The sequence below is a fragment of the Excalfactoria chinensis genome, chromosome 17 (assembly GCF_039878825.1).
Source record: "Excalfactoria chinensis isolate bCotChi1 chromosome 17, bCotChi1.hap2, whole genome shotgun sequence".
Taxonomy (NCBI): domain Eukaryota; kingdom Metazoa; phylum Chordata; class Aves; order Galliformes; family Phasianidae; genus Excalfactoria; species Excalfactoria chinensis.
The window spans coordinates 4,140,884-4,158,870 of record NC_092841.1 but is presented as its reverse complement, the minus strand read 5'-3'; the positions used below and the strand labels follow the sequence as shown (position 1 = coordinate 4,158,870).

The window sequence follows — 17,987 nt, the reverse complement described above, 5'->3', positions numbered from 1 at the left end:
AAGCTTCTCCCCCATTTTCCAGGCTGTTTCAGTGCCTGTTTTTGTGTCCCAGACACCTGAGCCCAATATCGGGTGTGCACTGTGGGTTCCTACAATTAACACACTGAGGGTTAAACTGGAGGGACCAAAAGGTCACCCCATAGACAAAGAAAGCTGCCTCTGTGGGCGAGAGGAGATCTGGGGACAGGAAAATACCTGCAGTGTTGGCACAGCTGCAGTTTGGGTATAACCCATTGACTCCAGCTGGAGCTGACTCCTAAAACAATCTGCATCAAACATAACTGCATTCAAACCGCTGTAGAATTACATGCTTGGAAGGGCTCCTCGTATCAACCAGCAGCATCATGTGTGAATATGGATTAAGAGGTGCTATGAGGCTAAATTACACCTTTTCCTATGGATTGCAGCTTTTCACTGCAGGGTTTGCAGCCCAGCCCCTTCTCCAACCCCCACCAGTGCCTGCAAATCCCCAGGGGCAGCAGGGAAACAGAAAGCTCCATAATGGAAACCAGACTGAAATAAACTCAGTTCTTGGCAAGCACAGCACGGCTTTGTGCCTTTCCTATCCGCTTTTTGAATAAGCTGCAAGTTTCCCTTTTAAGAAATGCTCATAACCAACAGCCCCAGTTCCTATTAAAGTCAGTAGCACACATCCACACAGCTTCCCCCAATGCTCCCTGAGCTAACAGTGCCCCCAATAATGCTCTTCTCACAGCTCTGCCTGATGTTTGGTATTAAGAAACTCAGCCTTCGTGTCAGGAAGTGCTGGCGTGCATGGGAAGCTCCAGAACTCCCCGCTTTATGTATACAGATTAAATCACAGAGGAAAAAAACATCTCATCTCTTCAAACTTTGTTATTTCCAAGCCAAGGACAGAAGTCGAAGTGAGACAGAAAGAAGTGAAACAATTCGTTGCTTGGAACCTCCCAGCGCTGTCAATATTGTTGTTGGATTCCAGGATTCTTCCGTTCCTTTTGTAGTCGAGCAATAGGGAAATAAATGGGTGCTTGGCACAAACCCTGCAGACACACTTGGAAAAGAAAACCTCTGTTATTCCCTGCCGGATGCACAGGACACGGAAAGAAAACAAGGAGAGGAGAGATAACAGGCCAACTGCAGTGGTAATGTTTAATGGTGGATCAGAGCCTCTATCACCATCGTTTTATTCTGTGATGGTGTCTCCACACATTGTAAGAGGTTCTACAGTAACCGCGTATTTTAAACATCTAATTAAAGAGAGGAGCACTGTGTGACAGCGAAAAACACAACTCGAAGGAGCAGGGAAAGGCTGTTTCAATTGCAAAGTGCTGCCATTCTGAACTTGCATGGTGCTCACAGCAAAAAAATACATCAGAGATCCAGGGCTGGTATAATGCACGTCTCCTATTCGTTCCAGTTTACACCCCAAATTATTGGTAACACAGAGCAGACTCTGATCTAACACCTGGGAGAGGCATCTTGCATCGATCAGAATGTGCTTTGTGCCCCAAAACACCAGGATTTCTAGCACTTCCAGCCTGGATGTGAAGCAGCAGGGAGGGAGCCTTACAGGAGCCCTCCGAACCCCTCAGTGAGCTGCACACCAGCACCCAGCTATGGGGCAGGAGCAATGCCCTCGCTGTGGGCGGCTGCAGGGGTGGAAAAGCACCAGACCCCAATGAAGCAGCTGGAAGTTTCAAGGAGAGGAATCTCTCGGCCTTGGTTTGGGCAATGCAGGGAAGGGAGGGATCGTGGCTGGAGCCCACAGTTCCCCCCAGGAGCCATCCATCCATCCACCCACGGCCAAACAAAACGGGGCAAAGGACCAGATCCGCTCTATTTACTCTGGCAAAACTCCTCGCAGCAAAAGGTAGGGCCTACGCCTGAATAAAGGACATTTGGGGCTCAGACGCAGCCCCTGTGCCAGATCTCTTCCTGCAGACGTGCACTGCAGATCAGGGTTACCTTCCTCATCCTCCCAGCACATCGCTGCTGCACGTCTCCAGCCTTCTGATCCAGCAAGGCACTGCTGACACCGAGCCCTCGGCTGCTAACCAAGCAGCCCTGATGCATGCACTGCGTCACCGCTACTGGAGGGCATTTTGCAGGAGGCTGGATGAGTGAAGCAAAGCATTTCCGAGGTAGGAGCTCAGGATACAGGGAGTGAATTCCCATCCGGGCAGCATTCCTGCTGGCCACGGTGAGTCCATCCAGAGATGCAGCACTCAAGTCCCGCTCCCCTTTCCCAGTGCTTCAGGAGGAGCAGGAATGGCTTCGGGCACATGGCAGTGGATGTGTGCTAACTAACACTCCTGCCTTGCGGTTGGATTGCTGCACTCAGATCCTTCAGCCCCATTTAAGGGCTGAAAGCAGTGGCTGTTTGCTGGGGACCGGCACCTCTGTGGGCAAAGAACACCCACCCACCAGCAACAGGAGCTATTGGAGCCGTGGTGTTTATGTAAACGTGGCTATAACTCTAAACCTCCTGGCTTTACGCCTGCCTGTTTTTCACATTCACTCTTTTTTCCCCCCTTGGCTCCCTTTGAATATATCACTGTGACTTCCAGCTTACCCTCCTGGGGAATACATACATATATATTTTGTATATTTAGCTCAACGGGCCATTTTTCCAGCCCCGCTGACCGTTGGTGCGTCACCACTGACTCATTCATGCCAGCAAAGAATCCGGCCCCATTTATTCTTTCTCTTTTTATTACCCAGCATTACGATTCTGTAAAGTGAGCTTCAGGAGGTAGGTAGCAAACTAAGCCCAGGAAAAATAAACCCAGAGGAAGGCAGGGAGGGCTGAGACAGGAGCCGCACTGTGCTGCCTTTGCAGCATCATTGGGGCAGTGCTGGCAAAGCTCCTTTAGGACACATGAATGGGCACTGTGCCTAAAGCCTCCACCTTTCCCAGATGGGACGCTGGCTTGAGAGCAGTTGTTGTTAATTGTTACTTGCTCCTGGTGTCTTAAAGGGTTTAAGTAATGGCTTTTATCAATGTGCCTAAGTAACACCGCTTACCCGGGGTTGTACTCATAGCAGCTCTTGGTTGTTTGAAAGGCTCCTCTCAGCTATGGGGTGCATTTACAGCTCAGATGTGCCCTGGGTGCTTGAAGAACTGGGAGTTTCCCAGCAAGTCCCTTCCTTCTCCCAGCAGCGATGTTTGGACGCGGTGTAGAACAGCCCAGGGCTCCAGCACACCTAGAAAGGACCACGGCTTTTCCACAGCGTGCCAAACACGAGGGATGCAGAGATCCTCACTTCTTGTTTATGGCTCTGATGGGCATCGAGAGGCTTTTGGATGTGGGTCGGTGTTGTGACGTGGGTCGGCAGTGGGACTCCAGTTGGCAGTCAGTCAGGATGACACTTGGTGGTCTTGAAGGTCTCTTCCAACCCAGATGATTCCATGCTGCAGTTCTGGAAGGTGCTTTGCCAAGTGGGGCTGCCCCGATGTACGCAGGGAAGCCACGATGTGCGCTGCAGGAATGGCTCCTCTGGGCCTCCTCCATGGGCACTTACCTGCGCTTCAGCACTGAAACACAATCCTTCTTCAGCGGCCCGATCTGCAGGTGGGCATCCACGCTCTCCAGGAAGAAGGCCGGTTTCAGCTTGAAGGAGAACAGAGCTGCAAACTGCTGGTTGATCTTGTGCTGGAAAGGGTCCGATTGGGCCTTCCCAAAGGAGCCGGCCTTGAGCTGCTTCAGGCACGTCATCTTGGAGTCCTTGACTCCATAGAAGGTCAAAGCCTTCTCTGAATACTCCAAGAAGACCCCGATCGTGTGGAAAAATGGCTGCTGGATGACAGACTCTAAGCCACCGAACCAGGCGGCGTAGTTCTGCCCGTTCCACTGCAGGCAGCAGGACCACGTGTTGCGGCCCAGGCGGCTGTGGTCGTAGGAGTCCTGTGGATTGAAGACCTCGGCGATGACGCCGATGCTGACCCAGCCGTCGATGAGCTCCACCTCCCAGTAGTAGTTGCCCCGGTTCATGAGGTTCACACCCAGCACTTGCTCGCAGTTGATGAAACGGGTCGGGCTCTCCGGGTAAGGGATGGGGCAGAGCACCCGCTTGGCTCCCTTGGTGCCGAAGAGCTGGATGAACTTGTCGGCCGTATCGCTGTCCAGGTCAATGATGAAGGCAACTGCGTGAGGAGGGGAGAAGACAGGAGGGTGAGGAGAGAGGGAATGCCCCCCAGCCCACCCTGCTCCAGCACTCAGCAATTGCCATGCTGTTTTTCTGGCTGCCGTCGGCTCTGTTCCTGCAGCATCCTTAAGCCATCACCCTGTCCTCTTTAAATCACAGAGCTGCAGAATCACAGAATGGCTCAGGTTGGAGGGGCCCTAAAGGCCATCTGGTTCGTCCAGTTCCACCCCTTGCAGTGGGCTGGGTGCCCCCCAGCTCGGGCTGCCCAGGGCCCATCCACAGCCTTGGGCACCTGCAGGGATGGGGCACCACAGCTCTGCACAGCGCCACAGCCCAGCATGTAGGAACATACCATGTGAAAGCTGGCTGTACAAAACCAGAGAGCCCAAGAAGACAGGAGAGCTTTGCCTCCCTTCCTCGCCAGCCCCAGAGAGCCTCTCTCTCATCTCCTGCCTCATTTTAGACCTTCTTCTCCTCTCCTTCCTTACCACCGCAGCGCTCCCTGCACAGCCCCCCAGGTTCCCCCTCTGCATCCCGCAGTTGATGCTGACCAGTGTCCGGCCCAAAGCAGATGCACCAACCCTGATCTAATTTAACACAGGATCCAATTCTGGAAGGCAGCAGGAATTATACGGTGTGCTCACAGCCCCGTGGCAGCTGCTCTGGCAGAACCACAGGCTGGGGAAAAAAAATATCACCTAAATAGATTATGGCCGTTGTCAGGAAAGCGAGGAGACTTCCTCGTTAGCTGAGCAATATTTCCTCTGGCACACAGCAGTGGGGACAGGGCCTGTGGGATGGAGGATGGACCATAGCAACAACTGTCAAAGCAAAACCCCATCACTTACATTTCAGGAAGTAATCGCGGTTCTCCAGGCAGGCGGGATTGTTTGACTTGTCTGGAAATGAAGACTTGGACATTGCTGAGAAAAAGAAACAGAGACAGAAAGGTTTGTCCCAGCAAAACTGCTGCCATCAACCGGGGCGCTCCTGAAGCATCACCCCCTGCAGCCCCCCCCATTAGCATCCAGTAAAATGAGGGACAGGAGGGAGCTCAGCCGAAGTGAGAGAGAAGAAATGAGCATCCCAGCCCTCCACAGCCTGCCCAGTGAAGGGAGCTGCCTGCCCTGGGAAGGAACAGTCCCCTTTCACAGCTCTTTGGCCACTTGCCCCCTCCCACAGGGCCGTGCCCAGCTCTCAGGCTGTTTGTTGCCTCTCAAGCCTTTGGTCTCCGTGGAAAACTTCATAAAACCTCAAGGAGGAGGCGTTCGCCCAGACAGTGGTTGTGCAACCAATGCCTGGGAGATGGGCCAGCGCTTCCAGGAGCCACAGAGCCCGCAGGCATCTTCCCAACCCCAACAGGAGGATGCACCCTTGGGCTCCCCACGTGGGCATGGGGCCAGGTGGGCACAGACCTTCCTCTGCCTTCGGGAAGCTCATCCCATCCACTCCTTTCCCTTGCAAACAGTCCCACTGGCTTTTGCGGGCAGCTGACAGAGCATCCTTGACAGCGCAGACGGCTTGGGAGCACTTGGTGAAGTTGAGCTCGTTCTGGAAGCTCGGAGCTGAAGAGAGGTTGTCTTCCATGGCTATTTTTAAGGCTTGAAACTCCTGAGCCAAAAACACAGAGTTTCAGGAGGTTTCAAACAAGCCGAAGCTGCCTCTTGTTCCGCAACCCCACCCAGCCCCGGAGGATTTGGGAACTGGCAGCCTGCAGGACTTGGCCCCAGAGCAGCCTTGCAGAAGGGAGGAGGGCGGCCACGTGTCCCTGGCTCCTTCTCCTCGCTCTCTTTCAAACCCAGGCCATGCCCATCTGAACAGCAGCATCTCCTCTGCAAAACATCGAGGAATACCGCGAGGGGCAGCAGGGCACCCCATCCCCGAGCCTATGCACCGAGCCTGGGCTGCAGTCCTGGCTGCAGTGAAGGTGTAGGTGATGGAGGACAAAGATACAGCAGCCCAGCCCAGCAGCAAGCAGAGGCTGCTGCAAACAGGTGGGAGACCCCACAGCCTCACATCCCCCAGCTCTGTGTGACTGGGGACCGAACCCAGCAGATAGCACCTGCTCCTCCTCCCCACCTCCGTGCCCACCACGCACCTGAAGGAAGTAGATGGTGTCGGTGCTGGGGACGTTCTCCAGGTTCTGCTTGCCCTGGGCCAGCTTGGTTCGCCTCTCCTCCTTCCAGCGGAGGTCAGCCTCGGCCTCCCCCAGCATGGAGCGCTCGCTGTCCTCAATGTAAGCAGCCACCTCCTTTTGAAAGGTGGCCAGCAGCTCGGAGGCTTCTGCAAAGAGCTTCTCCACCCGATCCTTCTCCTTGCTGGCAACACCCTGAGTGCGAGGACAGAGGGGTCGGCATCACTGGAAGCAAGGGAGGGGGCACCCAGGACCCTCCCAGCTCCCAGCAGTGCCCCATTAATGGAGCAGGGCCATCCCTTAAGGCACCTTAATGAGCTCCACCATCTTCCTGCTCTGTGCGATGGTGACAGCCAGCTCTTCCAGCTCGTTGTCCACACTGCTGAGGAGTTTGGCTTGCTGGGCCTGCAGACACAAAGGACGAGCACTGAGCTCCATATCCATAGGAAGCAGAGTACAACGATAAACCCAGCCCAGCTGCAGCCCCCTCCTCCCCCCACCCACAGTTTTGTTATTGGGTATGGAGGAATGACCAGTAACTTTCCCTATTTCCTCCCTGTGCAACCCTCTATATCCACCAACCCAAGCTGCAAACATCCCTTCCTCTGCATGCTCAGCACGATGCTCACAGCTGGAAAAAGCTAACAGGGACCAGTGCAGGAACTCAGCACTGCATTCCTGGGACATTTCTTGTAAGAGCAAAGCAAAACTGCTCAGGAGCATGAGGTGCTGCAAAGGAAGCACAGCGCTTCCTGATGGCTATTGTTAGCCCCAGCCTGCTGCCCACCATGGGGACAGGCCCCTTGGGAGCCTTTTGGGTGCATCACGTGTGTTACTGGGCTGACTTCCTCCAGTGCTCAGCATGGGGAGGTGGGAGAGGAGCTTCCCCAGTCCTTCCTTCCCACCCCGCAGACAGCAGTGACGCTCAGCAGTGCCTGTTGAGGAAATAGCTTTCTATTTCAAGGGTCCTATGACTAATAGAAGGGTTTCCCCATAGCCCCAAGAGCCCACGAAGGAGAAGCAGCCAACCCGGGGCTGCTGCTGGGTGTCTGCATGGCACCCAGGGAAGGGGGTCACTGCTGTGGTCCCCGATGGCCCCACACTGAGACAGGGATGCCCAACCTGGCAGCTCCATCTCCCCACACTCGGAACCACAGGGAGGTTTCGTGGGTGCGAACTTGGGAGGTGACTCAGCCACATCTGGGAATGGGAGTGACGGAAAAAATCCCCGCTGCCAAAAGGAGCAACACAAAGGGCTCATGGAGCGGGAGAGGCGGGCGGGCAGCCAGCCAGGGAGAGGAGAAAAACTGCCTTGATGGAGCTGTGGGAACCAGACGGGGAAGGCAGGCACCCTGTGGGGGTGGCTGGGGGTGGGTGGGGGTCCCTTGATGGCTGCAGCCCTAAACCCACAGACAGGGCAGGACTGACTGTAGTGCCCCAGCAATGGGGTGTGGGGTCCCACTGCTGCAGCGCCCCATGCAAGCAGCCCACCTGCTGAGGTCCCGTGTGAGGATGGGATGGGTTGCCCACCCCATCCAGGGCATCCCATTCATCCACGTGCCGGGATGAGACCCCACATGGGGAGCTGCATGTAGCACTCCCCCCCATAACACAGCACCCTGCACCACGGTGCAGCATCAGGGTGTGGGGAGGCCCCAGGTGCTCTCACCCCCAGCCCCAAACCCATTGGGACTGCAAGGCTGGTCCGTCCTCCCTATTCTCCTTCCCTACCGCACGCACGGGGCACCGTGCCACCCCTGTGCCGGGCTGAGCTCCTCCGCAGCATCAGGGCTCCCGCTCAGCACCACAATTAACCCCTCGACCCTTCTCTGCCGCCCACCCTTTGCCCCCCCACGCACCTCCTTGAGCTCCCGCTCCTTCTCGAGGGGCACCACGTCGTGGCCGCGGTGCTCGTGGCTGCGGCATCGGTCGCACACGCAGGTCTGCTCGGCCCGGCAGAAGCCGTCGAGGGGCTGCAGGTGCCGCGGGCACAGCCCTTCTTCCAAGCGCCGTAACGGGGCTACGAGGCGGTGCGAGCGGAACGCGGGGGAGCGCCGGTGGGGCTCCAGGTGGGCGCCGCAGAAGGACGCCAGGCACACCAGGCACGAGCGGGCGGCCGCCGCCCGACCCCCTTCGGGGCACACATCGCACAGCACCGCCGCAGCCCCCTCTTCCAACTCCGCTTCTCCCTCCGGCTCCTCTTCGGCCCCCGGCGCCATCTGGGTGGGCGAGGACCCGGCTCCGGTGGGTCCCGTTCCGCTGAACCCGGCGCTACCGGGGGGGGATCCGGGCCCGGACTGCGGGGATGGGATGGCCGGGGGGGTCCGCGCTCCGTCGGGGGACGTCCCGGCCCCGGCGGCCCCCAGCAGCGGCAGCACCTCGCACAGGGCGCGGTTCTTGCTGAGCCTCAGAGCCGCCGGGAAGGGCTCCTGGCAGAGCGGGCAGCGTGCCGCCCCGCCCGCCGCCCCGTCGGGGGGGCCCGTCCTCCCGCGGAGCTTCCCCAGGCAGCCCTGGCAGAAGTTATGGCCGCACGGCACCGTCACCGGGTCCTTCAGCAGATCCAAGCAGATGGGGCAACCGAAAGGACCGTCGGGCAAACCCGGCACGGCCAACGCCAAGCGCAGAGCCGCGGCGGTGGCGGCGGAAGGCACCGGGGCTCTCCCGGGCGCACCCTCCATCCCTGCGCGCCCCGACCCAGCGGCCCCACCGGCGCTATGGGGCGGTCGGACACCGCGCTCCGCCCGCCCGCTCCGCCCTCTGCCGCCTCGGGGTGGGAAGGGTCGGGGCCGTCTGCCGTCCCTGCTGGGAGCCGGGAGCCGTGAGGATGGGGCTGCGCTCACCCCTTGCGAGTGTGGTGCCCCGTGTCTGTGTCACCGTGCTCGTGGACCAAAAGCGCCCCGTCCATCCACCCCGTCCATCCTTGGGACGCACCCACCAAAAACGAGCTTTCTCCTTCTAAGCCTTCTTTTCCCCAAAGGGAACAAGCGGAACTGATTCTCTCCCCTGCACAACTCCTGCACCTTTGAGCCCAGTGGCCGGTTTCACCCACTTACTCCTCACCAGCATCCCCGGGGATGAGAAGCTTCAAAGCTTCGAGGGTTTTATTCTGGGTCAGATCAACCTTGGGGCAGAGACATCGGAAACCACGTTTCCCTTTTCTCTGTGCTGCTGTAAACAGAGCCCTGGCTATTTCTGCTGCTGGACGTGCAGGGATGCAGGAACAGGGGCACCCAGCTCAGCCCCACCGGCACTGGGGTCACACCAGCAGGAAATCAGAACTTTATTGGGGAAAACAGCTTCTTCCAGTGAGAAACGTGGCACCCCAAAAGGCAGCTCTGCCACCTCCAAAGCAGTGTGAGGGGATGGCTGGGAGCACAGGACCTGCCTGCAGCCCCCACACCTTCCCCTGGGCTCTTCAAGCCTCATTTTTCTCCAGGGCAAAAGGAAAAAGGGAATCCCATCTCCTCATCCCATCTGCATGGGAGCGCAGCCCCATAAAGTCCCCATGGACAGCGACTGGGGTCTTCATCCCTGCTGCAAGAGCATCACCATTACCTGCGTGTCCGATTCCCTACCCAACGTGTCACAGCTCCAGCTCTCCATCAGAGCCCCCGCAGTCCCTGTGGCACAACGTGACAGTGCGGCCCTCGCACAGCCAGAAGACGGGGAACAATGGCTCCATGAAGACGGTGTGGAAGGAATGGATGAGCTGCACCTCCTCCCCGAGGCCGTAGAAGGAGAGCAGCCCGCACTCATAATCCAGGCAGACCCCCAGCTGGGTGTAGGGCCGCAGCTGGATTTTCTCCTCCTGCCCCTTGTGCCGGGCGAGGTAGCTGTCCTCCCTCACCTGCAGCCCCCACGAGCCGCCATCCAGCCCAATGTTGAAATTGTAGCCCTTCACTTTGTGCCGGGAGAGCCCAGCGTAGGTCACCCCCAGCACGACGGAATGGCTGGAGATGGTCACCTCCCAGTAATGGCGGCCCTGCCCGTAGCTCTGCACACACTGCACCTGCCAGGGCTCGAAGCGACGGCTGCGCTCCTGCCAACCAACAGCGGCGCTGGGGCCGTGCTTGGCTCTGCGCTGAGCCCACGACAGCTCCAGGTACTTGTTGGCCGTGTCGGGATCGAAGGTGAGGTTTCGGTGATCTGGGGACAGCAATGAGAAGGGGATGCTTCAGCCCAACCCGAAGCCACAGGTTCACGGCAGCCCCCCGGCAGCAGCACGCTTGGCCCCAAAACAGATGGGTTTGAGGAGGAAATATGGGGTTGTGGGATTTACTGACCTGGTCCCACTGGCTATTCTGGGCTCCTGTCTGCTGCTAATAAATGTTGTTGGTTTTTCTATTAATAACACTGAGAACAGCTCATACGACTCAGTGGAAGAAACCCTTATAGGTCCTGATTGCCTTGCTGGGAAAAGCGACCTGACCAAAGCACCCTAAATATTACAAGTATTTGGTGTGTTTTTCCAGCAGGGAGGAGATGGGAAAGGAAGCATTTAGGAAACGGTCCCTAAAGAATGAGAAGGGGCACCGAGGGCTGAGTGAGGGGTGGGCTCTGGATCAGCCCTGCGCATCCCTCCGGGTGCTGGCACTGGGAAAGTGCTGCATCCAAATGTGGGGCATCAGGAAGGGTGGAAATGGGGTGAGATCTGCAGGGGCTGACCCCATAGCGGGCACTGTGGGGAGGCCATCCCTGCTGCTGCTGCCCCCTATTAAAGAGCCTCTCCCCAACCCCACAGCGCTGCCCCAGCCCTGCAGCATCCCCCCCTCCTGCTCCTCACCCTTCAGCAGCTCGGCACGCAGCTGGCACTTGGGGACAGGGGTGGACACCACCTTCATTGCTGTCTCCTCGGGCTGCACCGGGCCTGTGGGTGACAAGGACAGACATGGAGGCTGATGTCACCCAGCTGCTGAGGGCAGAGGAGGAAAGAACCCACTGGGTGCACATTTGGGAGCCAGCAGCAAGGAGGGGACATGCAGGAGCCACCCAGTCCCTCCTGTACCCAAATATCTGCCCCCATCCCATGTGTCCCAGCACAGTCTCAATGGCCAGGGTGACGTGGAGACCTTTAGGGCAGCCTGAAGCTCACCTGGGGCAATGGGGTCAGGTGCTTCAGGGGCACTGGGGCTCAGCGAGGCAGGCAGCTCCTCCAGCAGCAGCTTGGAGGTAGCAGTGAGGATCTCATTCATGGGTTCCATCACAACAGCCACATTGAACTCCACCAGCGGTGGCACCTCCATGCTCTGCGGGGTCAGGAGCTGCAGGAACCCCTGCAGATGGACACACAGATATCAGGGGAGACGTGGCAGCCCCCAAACCTGCATAGGCAGCCCCAAAATGCCCATTCTCCATCCTTACGGGTGGGATTTGGGGTGGACCGATGGTACCTTGAGGAAGGCCTGGTGGTCAGTGCAGTCCAGCAGGTTCTGTGCCTGGTTCTGGTGCTGCCCAAGAGCCTCCAGATGATCCTTCAATGCATTCCGGTCCTTTTCTATGTGTCCCATAACCACTGACTCCTCCTGCTTCACCTTGGCCACCATCTGCTCCCGGAACTTGGCCAGCGCTTCCTCCAGGTGTTTAAATTTGCGTAAGATCACAGCTTGGAGCCTCTGGGAAGAGTCCTGCATGGAGGGAAGGCTGTGAGGTGTGGAGTGCTCCCACCCAGCCCAGCCCTGGGGTGGCTGTGGCCTCACCTCGATGCTCTGTGCCCGCTCCTCCAGCTCCCGCAGCGCCTGCTCCATCCTCTCTGCTTCTCTCTGGGCTTCTTCCAGGGACCTTTCCAGCAGAGCCTGCGGAGGGAGGCAGCCCATACTGCAGCCCCATGACCCCAAGGACCAGGTCGGGAGCAGAGAGGCTGCATCCCTTTGCTGCTTCGTGCCTTTACAACCCTTTCCTCTAAACCAAAGGGATCACAAACGTGACACAACGGGGCTCCCCCTGTACTGCCTTTTGGGGTGCCCTCCATGCCTGACAGCCACACAGCTCAGCACACAACTCCCCCCTCCTCTTCCCCACCTGCTTCCTGGAGCGCACGTCTTCAAACAGAGCCGTGCTGTGCTGCTGGCACCGCCGCACGCTGCACACACAGCAGATGCAGCGCTGCTCGTCCTCACAGTACAGCTCCAGCGGGCGGCCGTGCAGTGAGCACAGCCCAACGTGGGGCACCTCGCAGCCCCCTGCCTGCACCCTGCCCGTCCGTGCCAGCTCCACCACGTCGCTCAGCGTCACGTTCTTCTTCAGCTCCAGGTGCTGCTCGCAGCTGTAGCGGCACGTAGGGCACGTGTAGCCCTGCTTGGTCCCGTTGGCAACATGCTCCTGTTTGTTCCTGTGGTTGTCGATGCAGCGCTCGCAGAAGTTGTGCCCGCAGGGTAAGGTGACGGGCACCATGAAGAGCTCCAGGCAGATGGAGCACTGCAGTTTGTCCTCCAGCTTCTCTGAGGTGGGAGAGGCCATGCTGGGCTGGGGAAAGGAGCAGGAGGGTTGGAAGCGGCCTGTGGAGCAGGAAGAGATGTGTGACGCTGAGCACAGGGGCGGATCAAGGCTCTGGGCCAGCAGTGCCCTTAAAGCGACACCCAGTGGGTGCAGCTGCAGCCCAGACACAGCACAGCAGGGTGCAGGAAGTGCTGCACTGACAGCACGATGCAAGAGGCTAACAGGGCTCAGAGCAAGGCTGCCATTGTATCCATGGATACGCTGTTCTGTGCCATTCGATTTCACTCTTTCACTTGTTAATTGTTGTGTGCTCAGAGCAGCTGCTTTTCCCTCCCTCTCTGCAGCGATGAGGGCTGTGACACAGCCGGTCCAACCTCACATCTGCCCTTTTTATGCAGCTCATGCTGCTCTCATGTGCTCAGGCATGGCTGCTTGCAGAGCAAGGTGGGCACTTCCAATTTTCAGTGCACATCAGCAGGGCTGAGCACTGAAACACAACGCAGGCATCAAGGCAATCAGCCCTCACTCAGCAGCTGGAGCCTGCAGCCTAAAAGGACTGCACTGCCCTGCACCAAGCCCCCTCTGCTTGTCTTCACATCGCTCACTTGCTGAGGTTAAAGCTCCCAACCTCTCAGTGCACTCCTTATCTGCTTGCCCTTGCAGGCCCCTTATTGCTGCACACACATTACTGGAGTTAAGCTGTAACAGCTCTGCAAACCTCCTTGCATGCTGTAGCTTTGTGCTCACTCCTCAGGACAGCAGCAGAGCACCCTGCAGATAATGGTGCTGAGCAATGGCAGCAGGTGGGCACTTCCATGCAAGCTCTTTTGCTGGCTGGAGGGTCTTAGGATGCGTCTGGGGAGTTATTTAGAACACGAAAGTGAGGGATTGCACTGAGATTGCTGCAAAGAAGAGCAGAAAGTGTGGGCTGCAGCAGTGCCAGTGTCTGCTCCAGCCCTGCCAGCTCTGTCTGTGGTCCATCCATCCACATCAGGCACAGGCTGTGCAGGGAGCGAGGGGAAGATCAATGTTAATGTTCTTCAGCAGCCATTAGGAGAACCCAGCCTCACAAATACTGACCTTGTACGCCTTCATCACCTGTGTAGTTGTGCTCCTCCCTCCTTACAAAGCCCAAGAAGGGAAGAAGATCCAGACCAGAAGAGCTGTGCTTCTCCACAGAACTCCCCCAGCTCTGTACTGTCTGGCTGGTACGCCAAGCCCTTCCCAATAAAGACAGGCCAGCATCACCAACATCACTCAGAGTATTTAATCTGATTCATTAATCTGATCACAGAAATGAAAGTTGGCATAGCCATGAACTGCAGCACAGAAAGGGAAAGGAGATGTGGGCTGGCCCGGATTGTGTGTTTCATGGGCAGGTGAAAGGAGAACAGTCTCCCTTCCAGAGAAGCAAGGCAGGGCATCTCTGGTGGACTCTGTCCCGCTGCTGCTACTCATCAGCTCTGCTACAGAACCAGTAGCGGGATTTCAGCCTGGATGTGGATTAGTTTTCATCCATGAACGTGCTTTGAAACAGCCTTTTTCCCCACACAGCTGCCAACACCGAATGCCTGTTGCCCTCAGCTGCATGCCTTCCAGCCGAGCCAGCAAAGTGGAACTCAGAGCCAAGAGGCTGAGGTTTTGTTCTCTCTCCCTCTAGAGGCGCTGAACGCTCCCGACTGCCCAGCTGGGTGAAGGCAGGGAAGCCGGCAGCTCCATCTGCTGGACCTGCACTGCAGCGGACACCAGAGCAAAAGGAAAACACCAGGGCCCTAATAAATGCCATAGGTGGGCTCCTCGCTGTCTCGGTATCTGTCCAGGTATCTCAGAGGCTGGTCACGTGGGAATTTTAACTGTGGAGGATGGTAAACGGGTGGCCGCACGAATTCAAACACGGGCTCTCTCATATCTGCAAAGAGACAATGGAGAACGTTAACAAGACTGCTCAGATCTAAACTCCATCCTCCCCCCACGTGAGCAAGAGCAGAGCTGCTAAGCACACTCTGGTGAAACTCTTCTTGATGTTATTTTAAAAAGCTTATTCAAAATGGCTTTTTGGAGGTTGTTTCCTCAGATTGCTGTCAGTCTGGTGGAAGACAGCTCAGTAAGCACCAGGTTTATGCTGTAAGAGATCTTAAACAAGTGCCTCTATGACAGCCAGGACCAAGCAATAGCTTACAGCCACAGCTCACACACTGAGGCTGTGTGCGACACACAGGGACACATCCCAACCCGCAAGTGGGCCCACAGTGCGGGTCTTACTGAGCAGCTGGTGGAAGATCCAAGTAACAGAGCTGTCCCACTGGCACTGGAAGAACGCCAGCCCTGCTGGGGTCATGTCATCCTCGTGCTTCCTGTAGAAGTCAAACGTGCTAAAGGTTCGCATCTTGAGGCTGTAGCTGGAAACAAGACACGAGCACAAGAACTGAGGTGAACACAGCACCTGGCTAAGCAACAGCTTCCCCATGTCATCCCATAGCACAGAAGTGCAAAAGGCAGTCGCCAAAAGGACATCTCCCAGCTTCTCCAGCTGTGCACATAGCTTTTATTTAGGCAGGGCAAATCAGTCTCCTAACATCCTGCTTCACAGTAACAGGACTCAACAGTGCAAGGCTGGGGTCGTGGCTTCAGGCAACACACAAACTCAAAGCAACCCAGAACACCCACACAAACTGGAAAGAATTACTCTGCTACAGCAGTACTGGGCTTGTTCCAATAGCAAGCAACAGCTGCTAAGCCAAAGGAAGCATGAAACTGCCTAGAGAAAGCCTGACTTACCATGGCATCGGCCGGACATCCTCACTGAAATCTATGGGGCGGTCTTGCTTGAAGAGCAGGAAGATAAAGCGATGGTAGCCAGTTCCCATGGCAGGGAAGGGGGGCAAGTAATGGCACGTCTCCTTACCCGACTTGATGTCATTGCCTGGGATGTTTGTCCTGGACACAAATTAATTTATTTCACTGGATAGCCATTCATTTCCTTCCATTATGACCAATAGTTCCATACAGAACTGTGGCTCACTCTGAACTATACTTGGATTTGACTTTATGTGTTGTTTGACATGCCAACAAATAGAAGTTGATTTCACTGGAAGAACAACCAAACTCAGTGATTCGAATACCAAGCAGCAGCATTTGGAGCTACTGTATCTTCAACAGGACTAAAACCAAGGGGGGGAAGAAGCCAATGGCAAGAAAAGCAGGGAAAGCCATGGAACTGTCTTAACAAAAGCTTACTCCCAACCTGAACCCCGTAGCAATAAGGTGCAATACTCACACCAGCCAGTGGAGGTACTCTGAATCAGTCTCTCTTAAATGTCCATCTGTAAATGCACACAAAGGAGAAACAGGCCTTAGTGACAACTTGATGTTTACCACCAAATGAGAATGACCAGAACCTATTCCAAGGGTGGGGCTTAAGGGACAGTCCCTGCTTAGCAAGTATCATGTGATGCATGATGATGTGATCATCTGATGCAGCCAAAAGAAAAAGCAGAATGAAACGACGTAGTTAAAGATGCTTCTAGGAACTCACCTGGATTTGTGAGCAACAAAGTCCAGAGAGAGCCTTTGTCTGCCTCATATGACACTTCAGGGGGATTGGAAGCCTAAATAAAAGACAACAGAAACCACATGAACATCTTCCATTGAGTATAACTGTAATGCATAGAACGTGACTGTCATGGGCATGACACAGTAACAGTTCCAATCCAGAGAACCCCAAAAGGGATAAGAGCCTGAAAACAGGCAACGCTCCTGTTGCAAACTTCTGTCCTTATCGCATCCAAGAAACATCCCTCTTTCTCCACAGAGGAAATACTTCTGTAAGAGGAAGCTCCCAGAGCAGACAACACCAACCAGATGAGTCTGACAAAAAGGCAGAGCCTTCCCACGGGAAGCTCCCGACGCCCCTCACACACCTCTGATGGAGTCACCATGTTCCCGTAGTAGACTGGCACCACATCCTCATCTTCCTGGTTGTATCCCACCCTCAAGCTAACCCAGGGGGTGAAGGTGGCTCCCTGGAACAAGTCACGAAATATCCCATAGTGCTCTGCCAGGCGCTGCTTGTGGAAAGGGCCGCTGGTCTTCTCCCATTCTGCCCTGACCTCATCGAGAGGGATCAGTGCTGTGGAGACAGAGAGACACTGCAGGAGCTGCTGGGGGGAGGGAATGGCTGTGATGGGGGCCGGTGGGGGCACACACCAGTCCGGAGCCGTGCTGCTCTCTCCATCTCGGCGTTCTGGTGGTTCTGCTTCAGGATTCTTTTTCTTTCCTTGAGTTCTCCCGCCCGCAGCACCTTATCACGCGGCAGCCCAATGTCGATCTTCGGCTCTTTAGTGAGGGGTAATAACATCACACATGTCAAGTCTGAAAGCTCCCCCCACCCAAAACATCAGCTGCAATAGGTTTAGAGTGTGGGAAAGAGAAGCAGGCCTCCAGCCATCAGCTTCTCCATTCCACCACCTCCACACTTCTGCTCCCTCCTCCCCAAGCTGCATCCTCAGCTCTACAAGTCTACCAGCTGGCAAGCAGGTCTGGCCGTGTTACTGCCCAGAGCTGTGTGCGCTCCATGCCTGGAGGTGCTTGAGGCCGTGGATGGGTGTCAATGGGGAGCACCCAGCCAACAGCAGGATGAAGTGAAGCCACCCCCACGTCAGCCAGCAGCTCCGACCTCAGAGGCCCGTCCCGTCCCGCAGTACCTGGCTGTGTGTCGCTGTACTGCCGGTATGTCTTCCACCAGCGCGGCTTCCTGCTCTCCTTCTCGGCCAGTCTGAAGTACCGAGTAAAACTGCGGTATTTCTCCAGCGCTTCCAAATCGCTCACATCGATGTCCTCGTTCGGCATCGGGCCCAGCGGGGCCGCCCGTTTGCGGAGCGCAGCTGGAGACGCAGAGAGCTTTCGTTATGGGACGGAATGAGCTACGAGGAGCAGAAAGGCCGCAGGCTCCACCGCCTCCCGGACCTGCCTCGCATCGGTCCTTCCCGAGAGCTGCCCCGACCCGAAGCTCCCGCGGGGATCCCGTGCCCAGCCCCGGCCCATCTCACCCGCGGTACCGAAGGCCCGCCCGCTCCAGGCGCCGCGCAGCGCCGCGCTCAGCAAGGGCGCCGCCATGATGCGCGCCACCCCGAGCTGAAGGCCCCCGTTGCCACAGCAACGGAGCTGCGCAGCTCAGGGCCTGGCTTGAAAGGCCCCCGCTGCCATAGCAACAGGGCCGTCCGGAGCGGCGCCTGCCTAGAAAGGCCCCGTCGCCATGCCGGTGGGGCTGCCCCCTCGTCCCCATAGGGCCAAG

At 56.9% G+C, this 17,987-nt stretch overlaps 3 protein-coding genes across 4 annotated transcripts; all 3 read right to left on the bottom strand.

Moving 5' to 3' along the window:
- Positions 1-1,103: 1,103 nt before the first annotated feature.
- On the bottom strand, positions 1,104-8,989 carry TRIM47 (tripartite motif containing 47). The gene is made up of 6 exons (XM_072352318.1): positions 8,119-8,989; positions 6,569-6,664; positions 6,224-6,454; positions 5,541-5,736; positions 4,974-5,048; positions 1,104-4,123 (listed from the first exon to the last, which is right to left on the bottom strand). Exons 1-6 carry the CDS (start codon positions 8,935-8,937, stop codon positions 3,498-3,500), a joined length of 2,043 nt encoding a protein of 680 aa, XP_072208419.1. The 5' UTR covers positions 8,938-8,989; the 3' UTR covers positions 1,104-3,497.
- Positions 8,990-9,517: 528 nt separating this feature from the next.
- TRIM65 (tripartite motif containing 65) lies at positions 9,518-12,787 on the bottom strand. Its single transcript, XM_072352319.1, has 6 exons — positions 12,278-12,787; positions 11,956-12,051; positions 11,650-11,883; positions 11,352-11,532; positions 11,043-11,126; positions 9,518-10,405 (listed from the first exon to the last, which is right to left on the bottom strand). The coding sequence occupies exons 1-6, from the start codon at positions 12,713-12,715 to the stop codon at positions 9,843-9,845; spliced, it is 1,596 nt and encodes a 531-aa protein (XP_072208420.1). The 5' UTR covers positions 12,716-12,787; the 3' UTR covers positions 9,518-9,842.
- Positions 12,788-13,940: 1,153 nt separating this feature from the next.
- Positions 13,941-17,883, bottom strand: MRPL38 (mitochondrial ribosomal protein L38). 2 transcript variants are annotated; one of them, XM_072352320.1, is made up of 9 exons: positions 17,743-17,883; positions 17,398-17,577; positions 16,901-17,029; positions 16,615-16,823; positions 16,230-16,302; positions 15,972-16,017; positions 15,473-15,631; positions 14,957-15,093; positions 13,941-14,603 (listed from the first exon to the last, which is right to left on the bottom strand). In XM_072352320.1, the coding sequence occupies exons 1-9, from the start codon at positions 17,807-17,809 to the stop codon at positions 14,467-14,469; spliced, it is 1,137 nt and encodes a 378-aa protein (XP_072208421.1). In that variant the 5' UTR covers positions 17,810-17,883; the 3' UTR covers positions 13,941-14,466. The 2 variants fall into 2 exon arrangements, with proteins under 2 accessions (XP_072208421.1, XP_072208422.1); XM_072352321.1 differs by having other exon boundaries at positions 17,660-17,792.
- Positions 17,884-17,987: the final 104 nt, after the last annotated feature.

Coding starts and splice junctions, on each gene's coding strand:
- TRIM47 (XM_072352318.1), bottom strand. CDS start 8,937: ATGGAGGGTGCGCCCGGGAGAGCCCCGGTGCCTTCCGCCGCCACCGCC. Junction 6,665..8,118: donor AGGAGCGGGAGCTCAAGGAG/GTGCGTGGGGGG, acceptor TTGTGTCTGCAG/GCCCAGCAAGCCAAACTCCT. Junction 4,124..4,973: donor CCGCGATTACTTCCTGAAAT/GTAAGTGATGGG, acceptor CTCCTCACGCAG/TTGCCTTCATCATTGACCTG.
- TRIM65 (XM_072352319.1), bottom strand. CDS start 12,715: ATGGCCTCTCCCACCTCAGAGAAGCTGGAGGACAAACTGCAGTGCTCC. Junction 12,052..12,277: donor ACGTGCGCTCCAGGAAGCAG/GTGGGGAAGAGG, acceptor CTCCCTCCGCAG/GCTCTGCTGGAAAGGTCCCT. Junction 11,127..11,351: donor ACCTGACCCCATTGCCCCAG/GTGAGCTTCAGG, acceptor TGTCACCCACAG/GCCCGGTGCAGCCCGAGGAG.
- MRPL38 (XM_072352320.1), bottom strand. CDS start 17,809: ATGGCGGCGCCCTTGCTGAGCGCGGCGCTGCGCGGCGCCTGGAGCGGG. Junction 16,303..16,614: donor ACATGGTGACTCCATCAGAG/GTGTGTGAGGGG, acceptor TCTTTTATTTAG/GCTTCCAATCCCCCTGAAGT. Junction 15,632..15,971: donor GAGTACCTCCACTGGCTGGT/GTGAGTATTGCA, acceptor ATTTGTGTCCAG/GACAAACATCCCAGGCAATG.